Source organism: Hyaena hyaena, unplaced genomic scaffold (genome assembly GCF_003009895.1).
Source record: "Hyaena hyaena isolate Hyena2069 unplaced genomic scaffold, ASM300989v1 scaffold_87, whole genome shotgun sequence".
In the NCBI taxonomy this organism is placed as follows: Eukaryota; Metazoa; Chordata; class Mammalia; order Carnivora; family Hyaenidae; genus Hyaena; species Hyaena hyaena.
The window spans coordinates 367018-391947 of NW_024080718.1; the positions used below are offsets into that span (position 1 = coordinate 367018).

General features: G+C 40.5%; 1 protein-coding gene across 1 annotated transcript in view; it reads left to right on the top strand.

Moving 5' to 3' along the window:
- The window catches only part of SRGAP1 (SLIT-ROBO Rho GTPase activating protein 1), a 286653-nt gene that overhangs the window by 214543 nt on the left and 47180 nt on the right, over nt 1-24930 (top strand). The window contains exons 8-11 of the mRNA XM_039234288.1: nt 664-765; nt 14491-14688; nt 15405-15489; nt 22421-22448. Of these exons, the coding sequence (XP_039090219.1) occupies nt 664-765; nt 14491-14688; nt 15405-15489; nt 22421-22448 (413 nt within the window). The remainder of the gene's footprint in view (nt 1-663; nt 766-14490; nt 14689-15404; nt 15490-22420; nt 22449-24930) is intronic.

Sequence of the window (24930 nt, forward strand, 5' to 3'; positions counted from 1 at the left end):
TTCTGCCAAGACCCCAAGGGGCCCCTTCACATTCATGGTGAATCACGTGATGTGGCTGATGTTGGTAAAGCAAGCCATGGTTAAAAGATGATAATAGTTACATTTTCTGAGTCTTTACTGTGTGCCAGACAGTGTTCTAAGTGCTTTATGTACATTAGCTCATTTCATCCCCACCACAACCCCATGGTGTAGGAACTCCTCCTATCCCCATTTTACAGATGAGGAAGCTGAGGGTTAGTAACGTAACACAAGCTCCCGTCTGACTGTCACTAGGAGGCTCTGCTGCCTCTCCTCCTTTTGCCTGTGTGGTTCATTTGGATCATCCCTTGCACTCTGCCCGCTGCCCCCTAGTCATTCAGAATTCCCACAAGTGAGACCCCAGGATCAGAGCTGACTCTCCAGCAACTGCCCCATTTTTAGAGCGAAGCTTCCTGCAGCTGCTGTCTTCCCAGTCATCCCCAGGCCCTGCAGCTGCATTCTGCCCTTGCCACTTACGTAGCAAGTCCATATTTAAAACCGAAGTGTTGAGGCGCCTATTAAAAGGAAATACGTAATTGGAATCTTGAGATCAATGTGACTCGTGCAGCATCGGAAAGGAGAACCGTGCCTCTGGGAGCTGGCTCAGTGGCCCTGTTGTAACTGTGGTTTCTGATTCCCCATCAGGTGTGTCAGGTCAGCGCTCAGCAGCCCGTCCAGGCCGAGCTCATGCTCAGGTACCAGCAGCTGCAGTCCCGACTGGCCACGCTGAAAATCGAGAATGAGGAGGTGAGCGTGCTCTCTGCCCCGCAGGGAATCTGAATTCTAGTGGAACCGGAAGACATTTTCTCGTGACCTAGGCGTGTTTAATATTTCAAATGCAGTCTCCTCATCAGGCATTTTTAGCTAAATCATGGCTCCTAAAATACTCTTTCTTTACAGAGGATAAATGCAAAGAATCTGTATTCTACTAGAGATGAGTTCTTCACCATGGATTCACTGCATACACATGAAAACACACACTTTTTTTTTTTTTTAATTTTTTTTTAATGTTTTATTTATTTCTAGGAGAGAGAGAGAGAGAGAGACAGCGTGAGCAGGGGAGGGTCAGAGAGAGAGGGAGTCACAGACTGAAACAGGCTCCAGGCTCCGAGCTGGCAGTCAGCACAGAGCCCGACGCGGGGCTCGAACCCACGAACCGCGAGATCATGACCTAAGCGAAAGTCGGACGCTCAACCGACTAAGCCACCCAGGCGCCCCACACATTTTTTTCTTAAAGGTGTAATTCATACAGAAAATAGTTCCCATAAAGGATTAAATTCAACATATGTGTCCCGGAATACACAATAGTATGTGAAATAAAACTTTTGAGTGACATGTTAATTTAATCCTAACTTTTTTGGAAGTTAGTACTTTGTTTTTATAAATTCTCAAAATTTTTGGTAATGAACATGACATTACTTATACAATTATTACAGAAATCCAATTTTAAAATAGTACTTGAATGAGAATAGGAAACTATTTGCTGACATTAGTGGATTTAAATGGATAGAACATAAAATGTGAATTATAAATATATGTTCAACCAGAAAGCAGTCATACAATTCAGCTGCCTGTTTCTGAAATTAATTTAATTGGTTCTAAGCTCTCTTTAAAGAAAATATGAACCACAGATTTTCTAAGGCTCTCAGTTGTAATTTACAGGAACCCAAATCAACCTTACTTAAGTTAGAAAGTTTATTTAGTGGTCAATGTTTGCATAAGCTCGCGAATGATTGGATCTGTGTTTCGATGATATTATCTGGAACCTTTTTTTCATTACTTTGAAGTTGTATTTTTTTTTTTTTCAACTTAAATCCAAGGTAGTTAACATATAGCATAATAATGAGTTCAGGAATAGAATTTAGTGATGAATCATACTTACATATAACACCCAGTGCTCATCCCAACAAGTGTCCGTCTTAATTCCCCTTCCTCTTAGCCCTTTCCCACCATCCAGTACCTCCAGCAACCCTCAGTTTGTTCTCTTTAAGAGTCTGTTGAGGCGCCTGGGTGGCTTAGTCGGTTGAGCGTCCGACTTTCGCTTAGGTCATGATCTCGCAGTTCGTGGGTACGAGCCCCGCGTCGAGCTCAGAGCTTGGAGCCTGTTTCAGAGTCTGTCTCCCTCTCTCTCTGACCCTCCCCTGCTCACGCTGTCTCTCTCTCTCTCTCTCCTAGAAATAAATAAAAAAAAGAGTCTCTTATGGTTTGTCTTCCTCTCTGTTTTTATATTATTTTTGCTTCCCTTCCTTTATGTTCATCTGTTTTGTTTTTTAAATTCCACATACAGGTAAAAATCATATAGTTGTCTTTCCCTGACTAACTTATTTCACTTAGCATAATACACTCTATTTCCATCCATGCTGTTGCACATGGCAAGATTTCATTCTTTTTGATCACTGAGTAATATTCCTGTGTGTGTGTGTGTGTGTGTGTGTGTGTGTGTGTGTGTGTGTGTGTATACCACATCTTCTTTATCCACTCATCACTCAGTAGACATTTGGCCTCTTTCCGTACTTTAGCTATTGTCAATAATGCTGCTGTAAACATTGGGGTGCATATGCCCCTTCGAAACAGCACACATGTGTGCTTTGGATAAATTCCTAGTAGTGCAATTTGCTGGGTTGTAGGGTTTTTCTATTTTTAATTTTTTGAGGAATCTCCATTCTGTTTTCCAGAGTGGCTGCATCAGTTTGCGTTCCCACCAGCAGAGCAAAAGGGTTCCTCTTTCTCCACATCCTCGCCAACATCTGTTGTTGCCTGAGTGGTTAATGTTAGCCATTCTGACAGGTGTGAAGTGGTATCTCATTGTGGTCTTAATTTGTATATCCCTGATGATGAGTGATGTTGAGCATTTTTTCATGTATCTCTTAGCCATCTGGATGTCTTCTTTGGAAAAGTGTCTTATTCATGTCTTTAGGCCATTTCTTCATTGGATTATTTATTGTTTGGGTGTTGAGTTTGATAAGTTCTTTACAGATTTTAGATACTAACCCTTTATTTGATATGTCATTTGAAAATATCTTCTCCCATTCTGTCAGTTGCCTTTTAGTTTTGCTGATTGTTTCCTTCACTGTGCAGAAGCTTATATCTTGATGTGATCCCAATAGTTGATTTTTACTGTCAAGTAAGAAGTTAATGCAGCTGAGATCAAAGAGGTTGTTGCCTGTTTTCTCCTCTAGGATTTTAATGGCTTCCTGTCTTACATTTAGGTCTTTCATCCATTTTGAGTTTATTTTTGTGTACGGTATAAGGAAGTGGTCCAGGTTCATTCTTCACGTTGCTGTCCAGTTTTCCCAGCACCACTTGCTGAAGAGACTGCTTTTTTCCCATTGGATATGTTTTCCTGCTTTGTCAAAGATTAGTTGGCCATACATCTGTGGGTCCATTTTTGGGTTCTCTGTGCCACTGATCTCAGTGTCTGTTTTTGTGCCAGCAGTGTACCATCTTGATGACTACAGCTTTGTAACACAGCTTGAAATCCAGAATACTTGTGATACCTCTAGCTTTTTGGCGTCTTTCTGGTTCCATATAAATTTTAGGATTGTTGTTCTAGCTGTGTGAAAAATATTGATGTTATCTTGATAGGGATTGCATTGAATATGTACATTGCTTTGGGTAGTATTGACATTTTAGTAATATTTGTTCTTCCAGTCCATAAGCATGGAATGTTTTTCCATTCTTTTGTGTCGTCCTCAATTTCTTTCATAAGCTTTCTATGGTTTTCTGAAGTTGTATTTGCATGTGTTGGTAGTTGTTTTCCGTCATATTCAGATAGCCAAAGCTACGTGGTCCTATAGCTTGCCATATCACCTCATCCCTGTGTCCTTATCCCTGAACTAGGATCCTTTATTGTCCTGAGTTAAGTCATGAATGCTTCTGGACCAACCAATACATGCAAGAAATGGGATTCTGTCATCGATCAACTTATAAGTTGTGCTCATTCATAGAGCCCTTTGGCTGATAGCTCCAACAGAAATATGTTTTTCTAGAGACAATTCCTGAAAGGAAGGAATGTGGGATAGAAAAAGAAAACAATCATAATTCATCCTGATGAAATGAATTACCAAAATTCACTTTGGTACTCTCTTTTATTTTAATCCCGCTGGATTGTATTTAGCTACGTGAATGCGTATTTGTTTCTGTTATGAAAGAGTGATGTGTTTCCAGAGCAGTATAGTTTGGGCAAAGTGCAGTGCAGCTTTCTGGCTTCCATTCTTTCTAGAAGAACCAAACCACCCCTTATTCAAATGTGTGTGTTTTAAGATGCGGCCATGTGGTTAAGGCTTCAGTTGCTGTGTAGAGCCCCACAAATGAGCCTTTCCAAAGGAAAGCTGCTGCTCTCCTTGAGGGGTTTTGTGGACACATCACAAAATACTTGCCTAATGCAGTTTCTTGGATCCTGATAGACCTACAGTTAGTATGTCTAGTGACTTCCTGTTGTTGTGGGGTTTTTTGTTTTTGTTTTTGCATATCCTCCTGCTGTTTTATTTGGAAACAGACTCTAAACTCTAGGAAAATAATGTGTCGTGCCCAGGGTCAAAACTGGCGGCCCACAGACCTGTTTTGTTTGGCTGCCACAGTTTTGGCCCGTTGAAACTGAGAGAGTCTGCCGACTCTGCCCTGGATTGCCTCACAAAGGGAAGAGCTGGAGTACTTGAGTTCCACCTTGCCATAGCCGTTCAGCTCCCAGTTTTCTTACACTGGACTGTTCATTTCTTTTGCCCACCTGGCCTCTGCCGGCCTTTGAGGTTTTGACCCTTCACATATGCCCTTTTGGGCATAACGTAGAAAAGCAGTGTCCTGGTGATAGTAGCAGGCAGTGCTTTCTGAGAATTAAAAGATTTATTTTTGAAAGAAATGAATTAGATTGTCCTGGTATTTCCAATGAGCATGACTAGTGGTTTATGATCTGTTGATACGGAACAAATTCACTGTCATGGAATGGGATTCCCATTGAAAGGAAGATTTAAATTGAATTTTTGACAACTGGTAGATTTCCATTGGTGTAGAAGGAGGAAACAATGTTTCAGAATATTTCAAGATGCCCTGGAAGAACCTTGGTTTCCCAGAGCAGTTTGGTCACCATCCAGGTCCTGCCGGAGGATGAGCCAAAGGTGAAGCTCAAGTCAGATGATGAGAGTCCTTCAGAGCTGACTTAAGGGGTTTCATTACTGTGGGTCAGTTCATTACAGTACAATAAATATTTGTTCAACAACTTCTACGTTCCCCATATTTTGCCAGGTGCAGAGAGTGTAGAGATGAATGTCACAGTTAGCATCTATCTAGCATGAGAGCCAAACCATAACAAGTCATTTATATAATGTAAAAACTAGGAGATGGAACTTGGAAATAAAATCACAATCGTTGCTGATTCAGAGTCCTATATAGCACTTTTCTCTACCATAAATAAAGCATTTGCCTCTGATCGTCCACAGATAGAGGTCAGAAAATTGACCCATCACTATCAAACCAAAGTATGCAAGTAAAGAAACATGTATAATTCTGTATAATTCTCTGCCCCTGCACAGATATACAAGAAGTCCAGAATTCACTGGCTAGAGTTCGGTTAACTAAAAATAATTATGACTGCCTAGTGAAAAGATAAAAGTTGAAAGAGAATTTCATCCAAGTTTATAAAAGCATGGATAGTGCAGCTAAGTTAGAACACGAACCTTTTCACCAAATTTTAAACAACTACAAATATTGGGCACCATTTGAAACTGTAGGAAGCCTCCTTAGAATGAAATTTTTTAAATGTTTTATTTATTTCTGAGAGAGAGAGAGAGAGAGAGAGAGAGAGAGAGAGAGAGAAAGACAGCGTGAACAAGGGAGGGTCAGAGAGAGAGACGGAGATACAGAATCTGAAACAGGCTCCAGGCTCTGAGCTGTCAGCACAGAACCTGATGCAGGGCTGGAACCAATGAACCATGAGATCATGACCCGAGCCGAAGTCGGACGCCCGACCAACTGAGCCACCCAGATGCCCCTACAGTGTTTATTTTTAAAAATTAATTGCTGTCATTTAAAAATTAGAAGTTTGGAATAAAAATATCTGTTTCCAGCTTCTAAACCATTAGAAAGTCTGATCACAGTAGACCTGCATTTCTGCGGAGTGATGACTGGCTTGAGCTGAGATGTTCCCCTTACCCACAGAATATGTGCTTCCTGTTTGCCACGCTCTCCACTCAGCCCACTTGCCTCATTTTCATCACTTCCTTGGCCCTTGAAGATATCTGTGTTTGCAGGACCGGCCTTAGAATAAAGAGAAGCATTTGTGAAATGGCTTCAGGATACTCGCACATAGTAAAAACTGAACAAAGTTTTGAGAAGGGTTTGATTGAATTTGGGATGGATACAGATTTATAATGGATTGTGACATTTATTGTCACTCCACAACTTTACAGATCAAGCCTTTTAAAATTTTTTTTTTTTTTTCTGAGAGACAGAGAGAGAGAGAGACAGCATGAGCAGGGGGGTCAGAGAGAGAGAGGGAGACACAGAATCCAAAGCAGGCTCCAGGCTCTGAACTGTCAGCACAGAGCTTGACGTGGGGCTCGAACCCACGAACCATGAGCTCATGACCTGAGATGAAGTCGGACACTCAACTGACTGAGCCACCCAGGCACCCCTGGGTCAAGCCTTTTAAAGCGAGTCTTCAGTTTCATTATGCTGGACACTCATATCACTGGAACCTCTATCTTAACGGTTTCAAGTCCCAGTTGGCCAGCCAGCAAATATTTATTAGTACCCACTGTGGATTGTGCACATCGAATTAGCAGAGTCTGCTGCCCATGCTATATTTCCATTTTTGTGTTTTTTTTTTTTTTTTAAAGTTTGTTATTTTAGAGAGAGAGTATTCCATGCAGGTTCCATGCTGTCACGCAGAGCCCTACTTGGGGTTCATTCTCACAAACTGTGACATCATGACCCGAGCTGATATCAAGAGTCAGATGCTTGGGGCACCTGGGTGGCTCAGTCGGTTAAGCATCCAACTTCGGCTCAGGTCATGATCTCATGGCTCATGGGTTCAGGCCCCGTGTCAGGCTCTGTGCTGACAGCTCAGAGCCTGGAGCTTGCTTTGGATTCTGTGTCTCCCTCTCTCTCTGCCTTTCTCTCTCTCTCTCTCTCTCAGAAATGTTAAAAAGTTAAAAAAAAAAAGTCAGATGCTTAACTGACTGAACCATCCAGACACCCCTTGTTTTCTTTTTCTTACTTAAAAGTTTAACTTTTTTAATTGAAACATTAGTAAACGTTACTTTTAAACACAGCACTTTCAAAGCAACCGACATCTAAATAATCATGTATACCTTTTTTCACTGTATACATTCTCTAAACACATTCCAATCTAATGTCACACTATCTTACACACATTCTTAAAGTTTGTTTTTAACCCCTGTTATACGGATTTCAGCTTAGGGGTCATTCTCTTTGCTCCTTTCTTTCAAAGCTATCTCTGAGCAATCCCCATAGGACTACATTTTCCTCTTCTTAGAGTTCCTCTTTTCATCCTTTATGTACACACAGCCAAAGAAAAGGGGCAATGAATTGTAGAACTCGAGTGATTATGCCTTCCATATTTTTAGTACAGCCTTAGTTTTAAGCAGTTTGCCCAATTTTCAGACCATTTGTCCGAATATTTGTCTAGAAAATAGAGCTTCCTTAAGCACTTCACTACTGTGTTATGACTAAAACCTCATGTAAAAGTGAGTTTCTCTTAAGTTATAGTGGATTTATCCCCTTGAAGGGAATAGAAAAGAGAAAGCTGTGATTTCTCAATTAATTGAGAACTGACACGTTAACAACACGTTAATGAACTGACAGCCCCATATAAGTTTTCCTAGCTTTACTTAAACTCTTTCACCAACAGTTTACTAGGGAGTAATTCAGACTATTCTAAAAGTATATTTCTCACACAGGATATTTTCTACTGTAATGAACAAGATTTTATGTAAACTTTGAAACAATTTTCATGGCCTGGGTAATTGAGGGAAGTAAGAGATATTTTGGTTGTCCCTTCTACCTCAGGGTTGAAAAATCATATTTCCCTCAAGAATCACATTCCCATAATACCAATGACTACAGCAGAATCCCAAGTCATGTAAATCTGTGATCAGACCCCTATGGGCAATTATCAGGTGCTTTTAAGACTTGGTGTAAGAGATGAAACTTGATAATTACTATTCATAGTTACTTTTTCTGATCTTCTCTGTGGCTTTAACTTCATTTTTGCTTATTTAAGTATTTTTTAACTTATTTAAGTGTTTCTAACTTACCTGCAACCTTCTGTTGATGAGGTTAACAGTAGAAGCCTAAGTGGAAGATAACTGCCATTTATCCCTTAAATGATAGCATCATCTTGGCCAAAACTGAAAACAGGGATCAACTGTCTTTCACTGAAAACATATTTTTAGAAGCAGCGTGTGTGTGTGTGTGTGTGTGTGTATGTGTGTGTGTGTGGTTTCAGGTAAGCTTTAACTCCCTGTTGGAAGCAACTTAACCCAGAAAAATACCAAGCAGAGTAAGGAGAGTTTCTAGAAAGGGTCTAAAAGTGAGTCGTGGGCTAGGGCACCCTAGAAAGGATGGCTGTCAGCCAGGAAAGCGCGTGGTGCTGTTGTGTGCAGAGTGTTGCTTTGATGACTGTGGATTTGCAAGGAGGATGACTTCAACCTCTACCGTTCATTTAGTGAGGCCTTTGGATGATCTGTGGTGTCCCTGGCACTGTGCTAGTGGCTAGAGATACAAAGATTAAGAAGTTGTCCCTAACCTCAAGTTGCTCCCCCTTGTAGATGGACAACATAGCCGTCTAAACAGCATGGTGGGTGCTTGTGAGAAATGGATTTGGCATCGTACTTCTCATTATCCAGCACAGGCAAGGTCACTGGCACCTCTCTGTACCAGGAGCGAGGGGGGTCACTGCAAGATGCTCTGCCTCTGCCCCTGCCTTCTGGGCCCTGTGCTGGCAGTATGTTGCTATAACCTTGTCTAGTTAACTGTGACATTGATCCAGTCTCTCTGTGTGTGTGCATGCGTATGTCTTCTCTTTTTGCTAATACTTAATACATCTGAAATGATACAGTGCTGTAATTGAAATGCATCCAAGGTCAGCGATGGCAAGAAGTAAGTAGGTAGGTGGGGAAGGGAAGGCAGAGCTGGGAGTCATCTTCACAGATGGATTGATGAGTCTGAAAGGTTGAATAGGCCTGAAAAAGGTGCAAGGCACAGTGTCATAAAATAATGTGTGTGTTAGAGGTTGGACTGTGTTACCCCAAAATTTGTACATTGAAATCCTCACCCTCACTACTTCAGAATATGACCTTATTGGAAGACAGGGTCTTCACAGAGGTAACTAAAGTGAGTTCATTAGGGTGGACCCTAATCCAACGTGATCAGTGTCCTTATAAAAAGGGAAAATTTGCACACAGAAACAGAGAGAAGGCCATGTGAAGAGATACCGAAGATAATCATCTTCAAACGAATGAGGCAAGCCTGGAACAGATCTTCCTTAGTGGCGCTTGGAAGGAACCAAGCCTGTGGGTACCTCGACCCTAGACTTGTAGCTGCCAGATCTGTGGGACCATAAACTGCTGTTGTTTAAAGCTCCCAAGCTTGCGGGGCCTTTTCACGGCAGCCCTAGGGAACGAATACAGTGTGTTTAGAGAATGAAACCAAAGCAACTGTTTTGTCTTCTCCAATGAGTGTAAAGTCCTGTGAGTGAAAAGACAGAAGAGCCGGTCTGCAGATGCCCACCAGAGTCCCCTCTTCTCCACGATTCATTGGGATTCTCATCTCAGCGCCCAGGCCACCTAGTCACTCCTCCTGTGCGGTACCTTCTTCAGGTTTTTCTTCAGTCCTTGTCACGTGGGTGGCCTCTCCTACCAAAGCTCACTGCGTTTTTCGGCTGTTAGCTGATGGGATGTCATCGCAAGCCTCATCTTAGCTATTTCATATTTGCCTCATTATATTCCCTCCGTGTGACTTATTAACCTGACTAGTGTGTCAGAAGCTGCTGTTATTCTTTGTTGAGAACATCCCGTGGGGTAATACATAGTCCCAGCCATCGTGTCTGCTGTTTTCTGTCACATGCTTTATCCTTTATGACAATTCCAAATTTAACCGTGACACTCTTGCTTCCGAAAAGAAAGTTGAGAAAAGGGGAAAAAAAAAAAAAAAGGCGAAACGGTGTTGTTAGCAGTGGCAGGGAATCACGACGCTGCTGCCAGGTCCACAGTTTGTGGGCCTGTTACCATGGGCCCCGGTGGGTGTGGATCCTGCTAGTCCCTGGGCAGATGGTACCGCCTCCAAGACCTGGGTCCGCAAGTCTGGTGTTGAGACAAGGGTCCACTTCAGGGCCCACAGTTGGTCCCCAGTGTGCCTGTTACCAGGTGCTCAAATGGGTATGGCACCCTCCAGCTTTCTGGACAGGTTCCTCACTGACAGGACTAGCTCGTCTAGTCATTCATCTACTACCACAGATGAATGCAGCTGGCACGGCATCACAGGCCAACCTCAGGGGCCATAGCCAGGACCGAGGTAAGCAAGCCTGTCTCCACAAGCACAGGAGCCAGGTCACAGGGCCACTTCAAGATCTACAGGTAGACCGAGCTCACCAGGTCTGCCTCCGGGAGCACTGAGAAACAAGCCTGCTAGCCAGTCACAGACCATGGATGACTGCTCTGTGACCAGTGCTGAGAGGGACTGGAACTGCATCATGGGCTTCTGCATGGTCCACAGCTAAGACCAAGGTCAGCAGGCCCAGGTAGGTGTGACTCCTCACGGGTCCCTTGGCAGGTACTTCTGGTGATGGGACCAAAGCCAAACAAGACTTTTATGAAGTCCCCTGGGGACTTGCTGTTTCTGGCTCAGTAGCCAGGATCATGGTTGGCAAGCCTTCCACCTGGGTCCACGCCTCCCTTTCAATTTCAAATTGGTCCTCTTCAGTCCTGGGCTCCACCAGATTTTTACACGTTCCTACCTGGATCCCAGAGCTCCCACACATGCACTTCTCTCCACGGATGGCTGCCAGATCATTCTGCAGTGGGACAGGAAGGAACGCTAGCAGGGAACCTCCCATTTTCACGGCTTGCTGATATCACCTCTGGGGTGGTCCGTGTTTTCATTCAGCCAATAAATATGTAATCATGACTTCCTTAGAGCAACCATTTACAGTATTGGGTTTTTTTAAGTAATCATTAATATGCTTCTTTCCAGTAATATCTCTCCTTTGCATCATGCATATCCCCAGCAATAATGACCAAGTCTGTTACATTTCTTTGTGCTTTTTGTTTTATTTTATCACATGCCCTCTTTAAGCATTGGAACTAACACTAATTGCCATTATTTCTTCTCTAAACAGTATTTTGTTGTTTAAAAGAAAAGAGTAATTGAAACTATTTCTCCTTCCTATAATAGTAAACCAAGTCACTCAGGTGATTGTTTCACAGTTCCTTGTCCTGGACAAGGTGCCTGGCCAAGCCTGAGGCCCATGGCACAGGGAACCATATGTTCCCAAAAGGAAGAGCATCAAATATTTTTGAACAGAAGTAAAACCCACTGATTCTGAACTATTAATGCCCAGATTCACTTGGAAAAATAAACAGACATTCTCTCTAGAAGATGGTAGCTTCGCCATAGGCTTCAAGTAACTCTACCAAAATATCCAGCAAACAGACATCAGATCATAGAGAGTTCCTGCAGGAACTCCAAATATTGAGGTTATCGGAAAGAAACTGTGAAAGAGCTACTTACTGTGTTCAAGAAGATAAAAGCCAAGCTTAGATTTCAGCAGGGAACTATATCCTATTAACAGTAAAATAACAGATATGAAGATGTACTGCATAGAAATTCTAAAAGTGAAAAATATAGTGACCCAAGGTAACAAATCAGTGGATGGTTTTAACATCAGATTCAATACAGCTAAAGAGTGGGATTATCGAAGTGGAAGACAAATCAGAAGAAAATAATTAAAATGCAGCATGGAAAAACAAAAGGGTAGAAAATGCAAAGGAGAAGGGTAAGAGATAGAGAACACAGTCATGTGTCACATACTAATTAAATTCCCAGAAAAGAAAATAATAGAAAATAGAGACAATATTTACAAAGATAAAGGCTGAAAATTTATTAGTTTATAAAAAATATCATACAATTCAACAAGTCCAAAGAAATCCAGATAGAATATAGTTTTTAAAATCCTTGTGTAAAGACATCATGATAAAACTGTAGGATACTTTAAAAGCAGCTAGAGAAGCAAGCAAAGAAGTAGACTCACAGTGAACTTCTCATTCAACGGGAACATAGAAGCCACAAGAAAATACAGTAGTATCTTTAATATATTGAAAGAAAAGAAACTGCCAACAAGGAAAAGTATCTTTCCATAAATGAAAGTGAAATAAAAGATATTTTCTAATAGAAACAGAGTTCATCACCCGCAGATTCATGCTAAAAACAATTTCTAAAGATGGGGGGTTACTCTTAAAAGTAAAAGGAATAGAGGCACCTGGGTGGCTTAGTTGGTTAAACATCCAACTCTGATTTCAGCTAAGATCATGATCTCATGATTGTGAGATCGATCCCCATGTTAGTCTCCACACTGAGTATGGAGGCTGCTTGAAATTCTACCCCACCGTCTCCCTCTGTCCCTTACCCCATGTGTGTTCTCTGTCTCAAAAAATAAAAATGAATTTTAAAATTAAAAATATATAAGGAATAGAGGTCAAATAATGTAACTAATATATGAATAAAGCTAAATGAATACCGACTATAACATCTAATGTCTTGTATTTAAATATGCATAAATATTTACATATAGATTCTATTATAATACATTACAAAAAATAGCATATAAATAAGAAGTAAAGGAAGTTAAGGTACTCTAAATTCTGTACTTTGGGAAAAGGATAAAGCTGTCAATTTACACTAAACTTTGATAAGCAAAGGTTAAATATGACCTAATTGTGGAAGATAAATGTAGAAGATAAATTTAAAAGCTCCAATAAGAGGGGCAACAGAGTGAATCAGTTGATTACGTTTCTGACGCTTGATTTCAGCCCAGGTCATGATCTCAGGTCACGTTTGTGAGTTCAAGCCCTGCTTTAGGCTCTTCACTGACAGTGTGGAGACTGCCTATGATTCTCTCTCCCTCTCTCTGTCCCTCCCCTGCTCACACATTCTCTCCCTCTCAAAATAAATAAACTTTTTAAAAAATCTCCTAGAAGATAACATAGAATAGTATCTTTATGGTTCTGAGATAGAAAAATATTCTTAAGTAGGACACAGAAAGCACTAATCGTAAAGGAAGAGATCGGTAAATTGATTATATTAAAATTAGAGATGGTTCATCTAGATACTATAGAAAGAGTGAAAAACCCAAGTACACAGTGGGAAAAGATATTTACAGCACATCTAACTAACAAAAGGCTCATATCCATATCTACAAATAAGTAGAAAACAAAACTGATAACCCAGCAGAAAATTGAGCAAGAGATTTGAGCAAAGTATTTCCAAAAGAAGAAATCCAAATTGCCTTAAACATATTATAATGAGCTCAGTCTCAGTCATCAGAGAAATGCATATTAAAACCACAATAAGATACCACTGCACACTCAACACCGTGGTTTAAATTTAAAAACTGATAATTCCAATTCTTGAGGATGTGAAGTAACAGGAATTCTCTGTGCCAGTAGGAATACAAATCGAAACAGTTCTGGAAAACAGTCTGGCACTCGCTGTGAGCACCACTTCTGCTCCTAGATGCTGTGGCATGAATTCATAGCAGTCTTATTCTCAGTGGCCCAAAACTAGAAATAAGTCATCTATCAACAGTGAAAGGGATGAATTATGATGTATTCCTACAATGAATATTCAGCATTCCGCAATGAAATACTACACTCCCAAGAAATGAATAAATCTTACTACATCAAGTTGAACAAAAGAAGGAAGACAAAAATCATACATGCTGTAGGATTCCATTTATATGAAGTACAAAAAGGCTAAACTTAATATATTCTGTTAGAAATCAGGATAATGGCTACCTTTGGGGAGGAGAAAGAGGCATGTGGTAATTGGGAGAAATGAGAATCTTCACAATATACATTATTTCTTGATCTGAGTGGTGGTCACCTAAGTGTTCACTCTGATAATTCATCAAGCATACACTTGTGTGTATTTTTCTCTATGTAGTTTCACTTCCAGTTTAAAAGCTTATTTGAAAAAAAAATACAATTGAGAACCCAGTGATACATGAGATTTATAAGGATTCAAATACAAAGTAATATCCTCTTTAGGATAATGAAGAAGAGAGCCTCTCTTTATATTGGTGATAGTGGGTGTTGTTTACCTGTCCCTCTTTCCTAGTAGACTCTGAACTTCTTGGGGCAGGGCTTGGGTCCTCATCTCTGCCTGACAGAGTAGATTCTCACAGAGCATGTGATTCACAAAAAAATGTCGTTAACATGAGAAATGTGCTCCTGTTCCCAGGTTAAGAAAACAACTGAAGCCACCTTGCAGACCATACAAGATATGGTCACCATTGAGGACTATGATGTTTCTGAATGCTTCCAGCACAGTCGGTCCACGGAATCTGTGAAGTCTACCGTCTCTGAGACCTACCTGAGTAAGCCCAGCATTGCCAAGAGAAGAGCAAACCAGCAGGAGACCGAGCAGTTCTACTTCATGGTGCGCCTGTTACTTCCCAGCCACTCTTGGGACTCATCTCTGGCATCTCCTGACAGCTTCTACAGCTGATCAGATCACCTGGGATCCTTTATTAAAATATGGACCCTCGTCTGCCCTCAGAGTTCCTGATTCTGTTGATCTAAGATAGGATTTAGGAGTTATACTTTTTTTTTAAATGTTTTTATTTTATTTTTGAGAGAGACAGAGTGTGAGGGGCAGGAGGGACAGAGAGAGGAAGACCCAGAATCCGAAGCAGGCTCCAGGCTCTGAGCTGTCAGCACAGAGTCCAACGCAGGGCTTGAACTCATAGACTGTGAGATCGTGGCCTGAGCAGAAGTCAGATGCTCAATGGATTGAGCCACCCAAGAGCTACCACTTTTTTGAAAGTTCCTCAGATAATTCTGAGAGGCTGACAGATTTAAAGAGGACTGCTATAAAACTACTTTTAAACTTTAATGTATATACATGTCACAAGGAGAGCTCATTAAAATGCAGGTTCTGATTTCAATAGGTCTGGGGAAGGAGGGCCCTGAGAGTCCACTCTGATAAGCTCCCAAGTGATAGTTAGTGCTGCTGTTCTGCTCAGACTGCACTCCGAGGAGCAAGGTTCTAGAATCTAGAAGATAAAAGTAGCTAGATTTTAGATATCTTAAATATCTTAAAGCTTCTTGAGAAATAGGTTTCTTTAAGTTAAAAATGAATCTTTCCTCTTGCAGAAACTCAGAGAATATTTGGAAGGCAGTAATCTCATCACAAAACTTCAAGCCAAACATGACTTGTTGCAGAGGACCCTTGGAGAAGGTCAGTTATCTGAAATAGACGGGAAGATGACATGGATCACGTATTGTGTCACGTTATCTATTCCATAAAGACTGTGAGCTATGGATTTGTGTTTTAAGAAGCAGAGAACACTGTTTGTTTAGATTGGGCTTTTGCTGTAGCAGTAACAATCAAGATCTCCCTGAAACTGTCTTCTTTTTAAGCTTGGTGCTAACCTTGAGGAAGAGTAGGGAAATCTGGCGAGGGCTGAAAAGCCAACACAGAGCTCCAGAGGAAGGATCCACAGAGCGCAGTGCTCCTAGCTGCCCTGCGCCCACCTCCTGACCACCCGGCCACTTCTTCCTTACCCTATGGGACTTCTCCACCCTTCCGGCTCCACCTCACTTGTTTCAGTGGGCCAGTATTTGTTGTCGCATCTAATGCTTTCCTGGACTCTAGAAACCAGTTAGACCAGTTTGGGCCACCTTCCCCCCCCACTTTCCATAGACATTGATTTTACTTGAGAAATAACCTAATGAAGTTTACTATGGTAGCTAATAGTAACAATAACAAAAACAGCAATAGCTGCCACTTACATAGGGTTTTCTCTGTGCTAGGCATTGTTCTAAACTATATATTGAACTGGGCTATTACTTTTCCCATTTTACAGATGAGAAAACTGATGGGGGACAAAAGGGATTCTAGGCAAAAGGAACTGTGCAAATTGTTGTCTCTCTTTTCATCTTCTTGAAATTTAAAAGGAAAAAATGAATATAGGCAAAGTCCCCTTTTTAAGTCTAATTTTATATTTTATTCATACCCGATCTTGCTAGAAGTTATAAAAAGTGAAAGAGAATATGGATGAGAGTAAGAAATGAGAGGACTGAACTGTGTAACTCAGACCAAAAAGAAGTTGCTGCTCTTTGACCTAAACTGTTGTCTTCTACCATTCTAGAACCTTCCTACCAACAAGACAGTTTTTTTTCATCACCTTATCTCCTGGTTTCCTCCGGGGAATGACCACTTGGAGAAAGGTCATCATGACCTAAGTCTACCATGTATTACAGTTAGGATGCCAGATTCTAAGATAAAGGCTGATTTCTCTTAGGAAAAAAAATTAACACTTAACCTACTAAAAAATGTCTTAAAAAAGACAATAACCAAACACAATATGTGAACTTTCATTAGATACTAAATCAAAAAAGCAAAAGTTAACAAAATACATTTTAAGGACAATTGGGGAAATTTAAAGATAGACTGTATATTAAATGACATTATTGAATTAATGTTAATTTTCTTAGTTATGACAGTGGTGTTATGATTATGAAGGACGATTCTGATTCTTAAGAAATGCTTGCTAAGTATCATAACATTTGCAAGTTACTTTCAAATGATTCAGGAAAAAAAAGAGTAAGAGAGAGGGAGAGAGAAGGAAATATGGCCAGTGTGGCAAAACGGGAAATCTAAGTGAAGGAAAAATGAATGTTCCCTGTACAAGGCATTCAAGTCTTCTATAATAGAGGTTTGAACTTCTTATAAAAAGCCCTTTTTCTTCTGTGAATCATGTCCCGAGTTTTTCCTTTTTTCCTTCAGGGTATCCCATAAGATAATTTTTTCCATTTACCACAAACTGCCTGATATTTCAGTGATGCCCCCAAGGTCAGTTGCCCGTCCCAAAGCATAAATTATTGTAAGCATAGATGAACACATACAGGCACAAAGTCCTTCCTTACAGGACTTGATACCACTTTAGAACTATCGTGAGTTGGAGGGAATTCAGTAGTGGGTGAATTCATTCTTGGCACTGCACAGAGACACATGTGTTAATTCACTTGGGATCACATTCTGAGACTTTCATGATACTCCTTCTACATAGATCCCCCTATGTCTCCTGAAGAGAAAGCCCCAACGGTTCATATTATTTTACATGCCATTATTGGATAGGGCTGCATTCTAACCAATTTGCTGAGTCTACATGCCAGATTCCATCATCAGCTGCCGTAATGTGTAAAGCTGTTTTGTACCCTGTGAGCTCTGAGCCAGGGTTTTCTTTATCTTGGAATTTCTCTCAATGGGTTCCAGTATCATAGTGATGCAAGCTCTGTTCAGGTGTAGCAGGCTGTCACCAGATTGGATTCATTCAGAAACCAATGGTTACCTCCAGTGGCATCAGACACACCAGTCTCTGCCCGCTTTTTGAGGACCTTTGTGCTCCCTGGTCCTACCCCACGTGTGGGTTTGGCCGGACCCCCCTTCTTGGTCACTGCCTTGGCTCAATGCTGGCAGCTTTGCCCGGAGAGAAGCTGAGCTTGGAGAATGTGCCCCGCCTTTGAGCCGGGCCGCTGTGAGCCCGCTGGCTTTCCGTGCAAGCCCTGTTCAAGTTAATAGGCTTATACCAGAGGAGACCAGGAGAGTTCATGGCGCCTGTCCCACAATGAGATAATCCAATGGTGAGCCCTTATGAAGGAATCCAAGTCTGGGTTTGGCTAATAAGGTTAGTAGCACAGGATTAAATGGTGTGTTTGGGGACAGGACTGACTTTTTATGTAAAAATCACATCTCTGAATTATGCTAGACTCACTGCTGCAAAAACTGCCTTCATAGTAAAACAAATAGAGCCTAACCCGGGGATTTAGCAGTTGATCGTACACAGCTGAAACTGTAACGACAGACATGTGTTTGGCCTGTCTTACTGCTTGCTTTTGGCAGCCTACCAGCGGTCCTCTAAGTCCTTTGATTTACAACATTGCAAAACAACTAGATTGGGCCCTTAAAGGAGTACTGTCTTAAAGGAGTGTCAAAATTCAGAATTCCAAATCTTCAAAACTACTGATATAACAACAAACACATAATGAGTTGTTAAGAGCAAAGTCATCAACTTCTTCGTCATCCTTCAGCAACACTGTTGTATCCTTTTGTGCTGTCATTTGTTTTTAAATTGGAGAAGTTACATCGATATAGTAAATGAGATACACATTGGCAAAACTGAGGCACTGAAATTGTTTCTTTTTCTTTTTATAATGAGCCTTCCTGTTCACACTGGCTTCTTTGTGTGCAGCATTGGAATTAAGGGGGGTGTAAAGAACAGTGCAATTTTCTCTTAAGCAGAAAACCCCACACTGGAAGCTGAGTTCCACGTTCGATGGTTCCTAGACCTGGGCATAGGTTTCAGATCAAGGAATTAAATGGGTTATCCTCATCCAATCCATTGTCTGTCTTTGAGTAGAAGTACAAACACACTTTCAGAAGAGAAGCTGATTGTGAATAATTATGTTTTTTAAAAAGCAGTGTATTTTTAGGAAAAAAGACTGAAAACGCCAGGAGTCCTTCTCAGTCATTCATTAGGGACCCAATCCCAGGTGCCTCCCTTCAGTTTGAGCTCTGCACATTTTAAATATTTCATCTGGTTAGATTTTTGTTGTTGTTTTTTGGTTAGCTGGTTTGTTTGTTTGCTTTAATCTCAAATTGCCACCAAACAGTATTTTGGTCTTCTATTTGGGTCTGTGGTGATAAAATACATTTGAGTGTAAAAAATGATTCACCCCCTTATTCCCAAGTGAAATGGTCATAATAGTCAACGTAGGTGTTTTAGCAAGAACAAGATTATCTTGGGTCATGGGTCATTTTTTTCCTCCAAATAGCTTAGCTTGTGGGATGGGGTGGGGGAAGAAGTTGTCTGTTGTTTTTAATAATTAAATAGCCTTCCAAACAAAGTGATTGAAATCTAATCCTCAAACCACTGGAAGCTTTCACATTTCTCTGGGAAGCAGATTCTCCTAAGCTTGTGTGTTATTGATCTATTAATGATGATACTGATTAAAAAATAAAACCTCATTCATCAGTTGAGGCACACTCAGTACTATTAGCTGAACAAAACAATGGATGTTGTGGGGCAGTTATAATATGAATGATAGTTTTTGTGAAGCTTGCTCTTGGTTCATTAATCAAAATGTATCTTTTAATTTTTTATCTCATACTATTAACCATGGAAGGCTGTAACAAAATGATTTTAAGCCATTTAATATGTGGTACTTTTCTAAATCTAGAGAATATTTGGTTGGGATATTTTAACCAAAGTAGCAACATTTTTCAGTTATATGAAACATTTCATTTCTAAGGAATTATTAGTGTCCTCATCATTGAATCACTTAAAAGTGATTAACCTCTGTTATCCAATTTAATATTATAGATACTTTCAAATTTTAACTTAACATGTATTATATAATTTAGTAAATCTTTAGTCTTTTGTATTTGACTTTAGCCCCATGGGGCAGAGAGAGTATAAGACATAATCCCTACCTTTCATTTAGAATCTTTCAAAGTATTTGCTGGGGAATAAAACTTACATTTTTTTATTATTTATTTATTATTATTTTAGAGAGAAAGGAGCACACACACGCATGTGGGAGAGAAAGGCAGAGGGGGAGGAAGAATCTTAAGCAGGCTCCACACTCACTGTGGGACCCAACACAGGGCTTGATCCCACAACCTTGGGCTCATGACCTGAGCAAAATCAAAAGTTAGACATTCAACCAACTGAGCCACCCAGACATCCCGAGACTTTTATTTTACAATATATTACTTGGGAGCTTAGGTCTAGAATTAAAACCAACCCGGACCCTAGGGCCAGACCCATCTCACACTAACAGCGTGACCTTGAGCAACTCACTCGCCTCCTGTATGCTCAGTCTCTCCCGTAAAATAAAAATAGCCAGTAAAAATCTTTATAAGATTGTTGTGAAAATTGTAAGTTAGTGTATAAAAATGCTTAGAAAAGTGTTCAGTAGTGGGCATCATTGCTGTTCTTACTGTTGTTAGTAATACATTTTATGTCATACTTCTATAATAATAAAGTATGTAACATGACAGAGTACAACATAAGCCAGCTAGTTCCTCTGCCTTCAACCATTTCCTTATTCTTTTTTTTAAATGTTTATTTTTTGAGAGAGAGAACACAAGTGGACCAGGGGCAGAGAGAGAAAAGGAGACACAGAATCTGAAGCAGGCTCTAGGCTCTGAGCTGTCAACACAGAGCCCAGCGCAGGGCTTTGAACCCATGAACTGTGAGATCATGACCGGCGCTGAAGTCGGATACTTAACCGACTGAGCTTAACCAAATGGCACTGTGCCCCCATTTGCTTATTCTGCTGATACACCCTGGGTAATCTCAGCTAGCTCCTGTGGCCCCAGAACAACCTAAATGCGTGGGGACTCTCAGATCTTCATCTCCAGCCCTGTCTTCTCTCTGTGCTTTAACCCTAAGCCAGCTTCCTACTGAAGGATAGCTCGTGAGACATCATGTGCCACACTCAGCTCACTGCCCCCCACCCCTACTTTCTAGTAGACTGACTCTCCAACTTATGAGTAGCTATAGTTACTCTTGAGATCTCTGTCCACTTTCTCCTTTTTCTTGTCCCCCAAAGTAGCAAAAGGCTAGCAAAAAGAAGGGGCTCTTAGAGTTAAATGATAGAGTTGAGTAGTGGGGGGAAAATCAGATTGTTCTCCTTTCCTCCTACCTGACTCCAAGTCATGGCCCACAGCTGATTCTACTAGACCTACAATGGCCTGAGTCTCTTTGAGGAAGGTATTCTCAGATAACAACTTTTGCCCACCCCCGCCAGTTTGGTAAATAGACATTAATCAAATACTTTGGTTTTATTTTAATGTTTATTTGTGTGAGAGAGAGCAAGTGGGGGAGGAGCAGGGGGTGAGGACAGATGATGTGAAGTGGGCTCCCGTACTGACAGCAGAGACCCCTACGTGAAACTTGAACTCAAGAGCCATGAGATCATGACCTGAGCCAAAGTCAGACACTCAACAGACTGAGCCACTCAGGTGCCCCTCAAATACTTTGTTACTTGTTCTTCAAAAGCAGATAATAGAGTAAAAGACTCTTTTGCCTTTGAGTGTTCATTCACTGTTTTCCAACAAGCCAGCTTTCTCTACAATTATTATATTGGCCTTGCCCCGCAAGTCTGAGTCATTGCATTATGATATAATGGGTGGGGCGTACCTGTTAGTGCTGCAGCGTGACCCCTCTCTTGTTAGCTATAACTTCAGGCTCTTTCAAGACCATATCATTCTGCAAACAAACCAGTGGAATGGGTCAGTCTTCCCCACCCCTTCCACAGCTGCAGCCCACATGTGAGAAAAAGCAGACAACAACCACAGACACATTCACACTTGGAATTAGCACAGATCGTAGGAGCACTACAAAAATACAGATCTGATATTTAAATCAAGTCAGGAAGCCGGAATATACAAGAAGAACCTTATGTTTCAAATGACAGGGAGCTTTGGAAATGCTATTAGCTTATAAGTTGTAGAAGGTAGCATAATATAATATCCTTGTACTTAATATCTGCAAATGTCATTTCTGATTATAAAATGCAAGTTCTTACAATAAACTATATGTAAAAAAATAAAAAATAAATAGATATGAAAAAACAAAAAAAACAAAAAAAATAAAAAAAAATAAATAAATAAAATGCAAGTTCTCACCTGATGGTGTATTATTGAAAGAACACCAACTTAAGGTAAAGAAAATTGAGTTTTCCCAACCCAATTTGACCACCTTCTCCCCAGGTATCAGTCAAGACAGAGGAAATAACTAACATTCAAATCTTGGGTGTGTTTTATTTGTATTTCATTGTTAACCTTACAGTGATGATCCAACAGCTATTTCATGTTTTCTAAATAATAAGTAAATAAATATCCTTGCCTCAAATTGACAAGTGAAACATGTTTCTCTGATCTATAGGATTTGTTTAATTCCAGGTACAGATTTTATGAAATACTGTACTTACTTTAAATTACTTGTCTATTATTACATGCTATCCTAATGCTTTCCACCATAAAATTTGTAATTATTAGAAACTCATCATCTTAAAATAAGGGACAAGGGATTCAAAAGATTACCAAATACATTCCACTGATTCCATTCACTTAACTTATTTTAATTTTTTTCCTACAGGTCATAAAGCTGAATATATGACTACAAGGTAGGAAAATGTTTTATCATAACTCATTGGGTCTCACCCTTTTTCTTTCTTTACAACAAGCAACCATTTCAATGCCACAAGAATGAACATACTTTGCTAATGAACATGGAAGATAGTTTTGACTCAGTAAAACCTAGTTACATGACATGTTTTGGGTTCTCATAAAACCAAATTTACTCCTGCAGATCTGAGGGCTTCTCATTGTGATTGTAAAGCTCATTAATGAGTAGACTGCTTAAGAAAGACCGAAACCAAATGGGTTTGGTTTATCTAATCCAAAACACTCTAAGTTTCTAGAAATAGTCTGATTTGAGAATTTAAGAAGCAACATTATGTACATATCTGGTGTATTAGCAAATAGAAAGCATGATTAGTTACTTTCTGTTCCACTTTTCCTTATGTCATATAAAACTTAAACCTCTACTGAGTATTCAGGATTTTAGCTCCTTGCCCTTTTTGGGTTCACTTGAAAGATTTAACTTTTAATACATCTGTATTGCACTTTTTTCTTTCTTTTTTCCCCCCTTTTTTTCATTCATAAAAGGATTTTGAAGCCACTGCTGAGAAAAGCCTTTTTGGAAGCGGATTCTAATTTGGGCTGCGGAGAGTGTGCAACTTTTATTTTTCTGTCCCAGCATTTGTATAACAGCCAGAAATTATTCTAGTTGGCATTTCTAGACTTTATACTCTTGAGAAGCTGAGTTCTCTTTGAGATGAGAAGCATTTAGAAGAGTGATGTGTGTGTGCGTGTGCATGCATGTATGTTGCAATAATTGACAAGTTGATTTTCAAGGCTCTGTATGTTTCTACTGGGCAATTTATTCAAAAGGAAGCTACTCTTGGTGAGCCAACTAGGAAGATACAGCTAATGACTTGTCTAAACTTTACAAAAATACTGAGGGTTTCTTTCTTCCCTGTGTCAGTGATGAAGAGGAATATTACTTCTGCAGTTTATGGACCTTTTTTTCCATATATATTATCTTTGTACTATCAACTGTGTTACCTGTTGTCTCTGTTATAAGTAATATAAGGCACTTGAAAAAAAAAATTTTTTAGGGACGCCTCAGTGGCTCAGTCATTTAAGCCTCTCACTCTTGATTTCTGCTCAGGTCTTGATCTCATGGTTCATGGGATCGAGCACTGTATGGGGCTCCGTTCTTGGGATTCTCTCTCTCTCTCTCAATAAATAAATAAATAAATAAACTTAAAAATATTTTTTCAAACATGAAGAAATGCAAATGTATTAATTTGCAATAAGAACTGTCATTGCCAAACAAACTAGATATTTGCATCAACTTGACTTGTGCTCTCTGTCATTCACATGGGCATCCTACGTAGGAGGCCAGATTAAGGAAACTGTGGCAGGTACCAAACCAGAACTGGTCAAATAATCCAAACATAAAACGGCAAGGTTCTGATTCTGTTCACGTGATGTGGGCATTGGTAGAGCAGCTCCGTCTGTGTGCCAGGCTGCCGGATAAGCCCCCCCGCCGCAGAAGTTACTTTGACAAGCACTTGGGTCACTTGTTTTCATCTCAGGTTTCTCTCACAACGGTAGTGTCTTCACATATGCCCCATAATTTAGAATCATCAAGGGAGGCGATTTTTAGGCCTGTGGTAGACAACTCAAAAGACATTTCTTCATTTGCCCCAACCAGGAGCCGCTCTGTGTCTCTCAGTCATGCAGGAACCATTATCTAGCCCTGTTAGGGGGCTTTGGCTCGATCTACAAGATTTGCTTGTCTCATGAATCCATAACCAAACAGAATGAGCCTGTGCTCTTACCCCTTGAGCTTCGTCAGCTGCTCTGGATATCACCAAATGTGCAGCTCTGATAGACTCTGTAATGACCATTTTTTCCAGTTTCTGTATTTGATGCTTTGATGTCTTGGGGATACTTTGCTCATTTTGGAGGAACTGCCTCTCGCAAGGTTAGCCAATTTGTAGAAATAGTAAAGGTCATGCTTGCATGTGTGCCTTTTATATGCAAACCGACCCATCCAGACCCATACCCCCAACCGCATCCTTTATGGGGCTTTCACTTTCAGGGTGACTCTTCCCCTTCCCTAATCACCACAGAGCCAGGTGCCAGACAACTGTTCCCAGAGCCTCCCCAACTTATTCCGCCTAGCCAGTCCTAACCTGCTTACCCTGCCTTGTCCATTCCTTCCTGTGGAAGCCACAGCATTGCCTGTACTTCCTCTCACTCCCTCTGCCTCCTGACTGACCACAGTGCTACCTCATGGACCACCACCTCTCCCATGGAGTAGCATGGCCCCCTCCTCTTGGGAACTGTGGGTAACACACTATCTTTTCACTGACTGTTACCTCTGATCTGTTAGCCCTGCCACACCTGAATAAAAATAAAGTCTACATTTTTAAACACTTGTAAAATAATGAAAAGAGTAGATGAACCAACCACATAAGGTTAAGCTCCTTGATGGGTGGTAGTTTTGGTGTTTATGCCTACCAGATCCTTTCT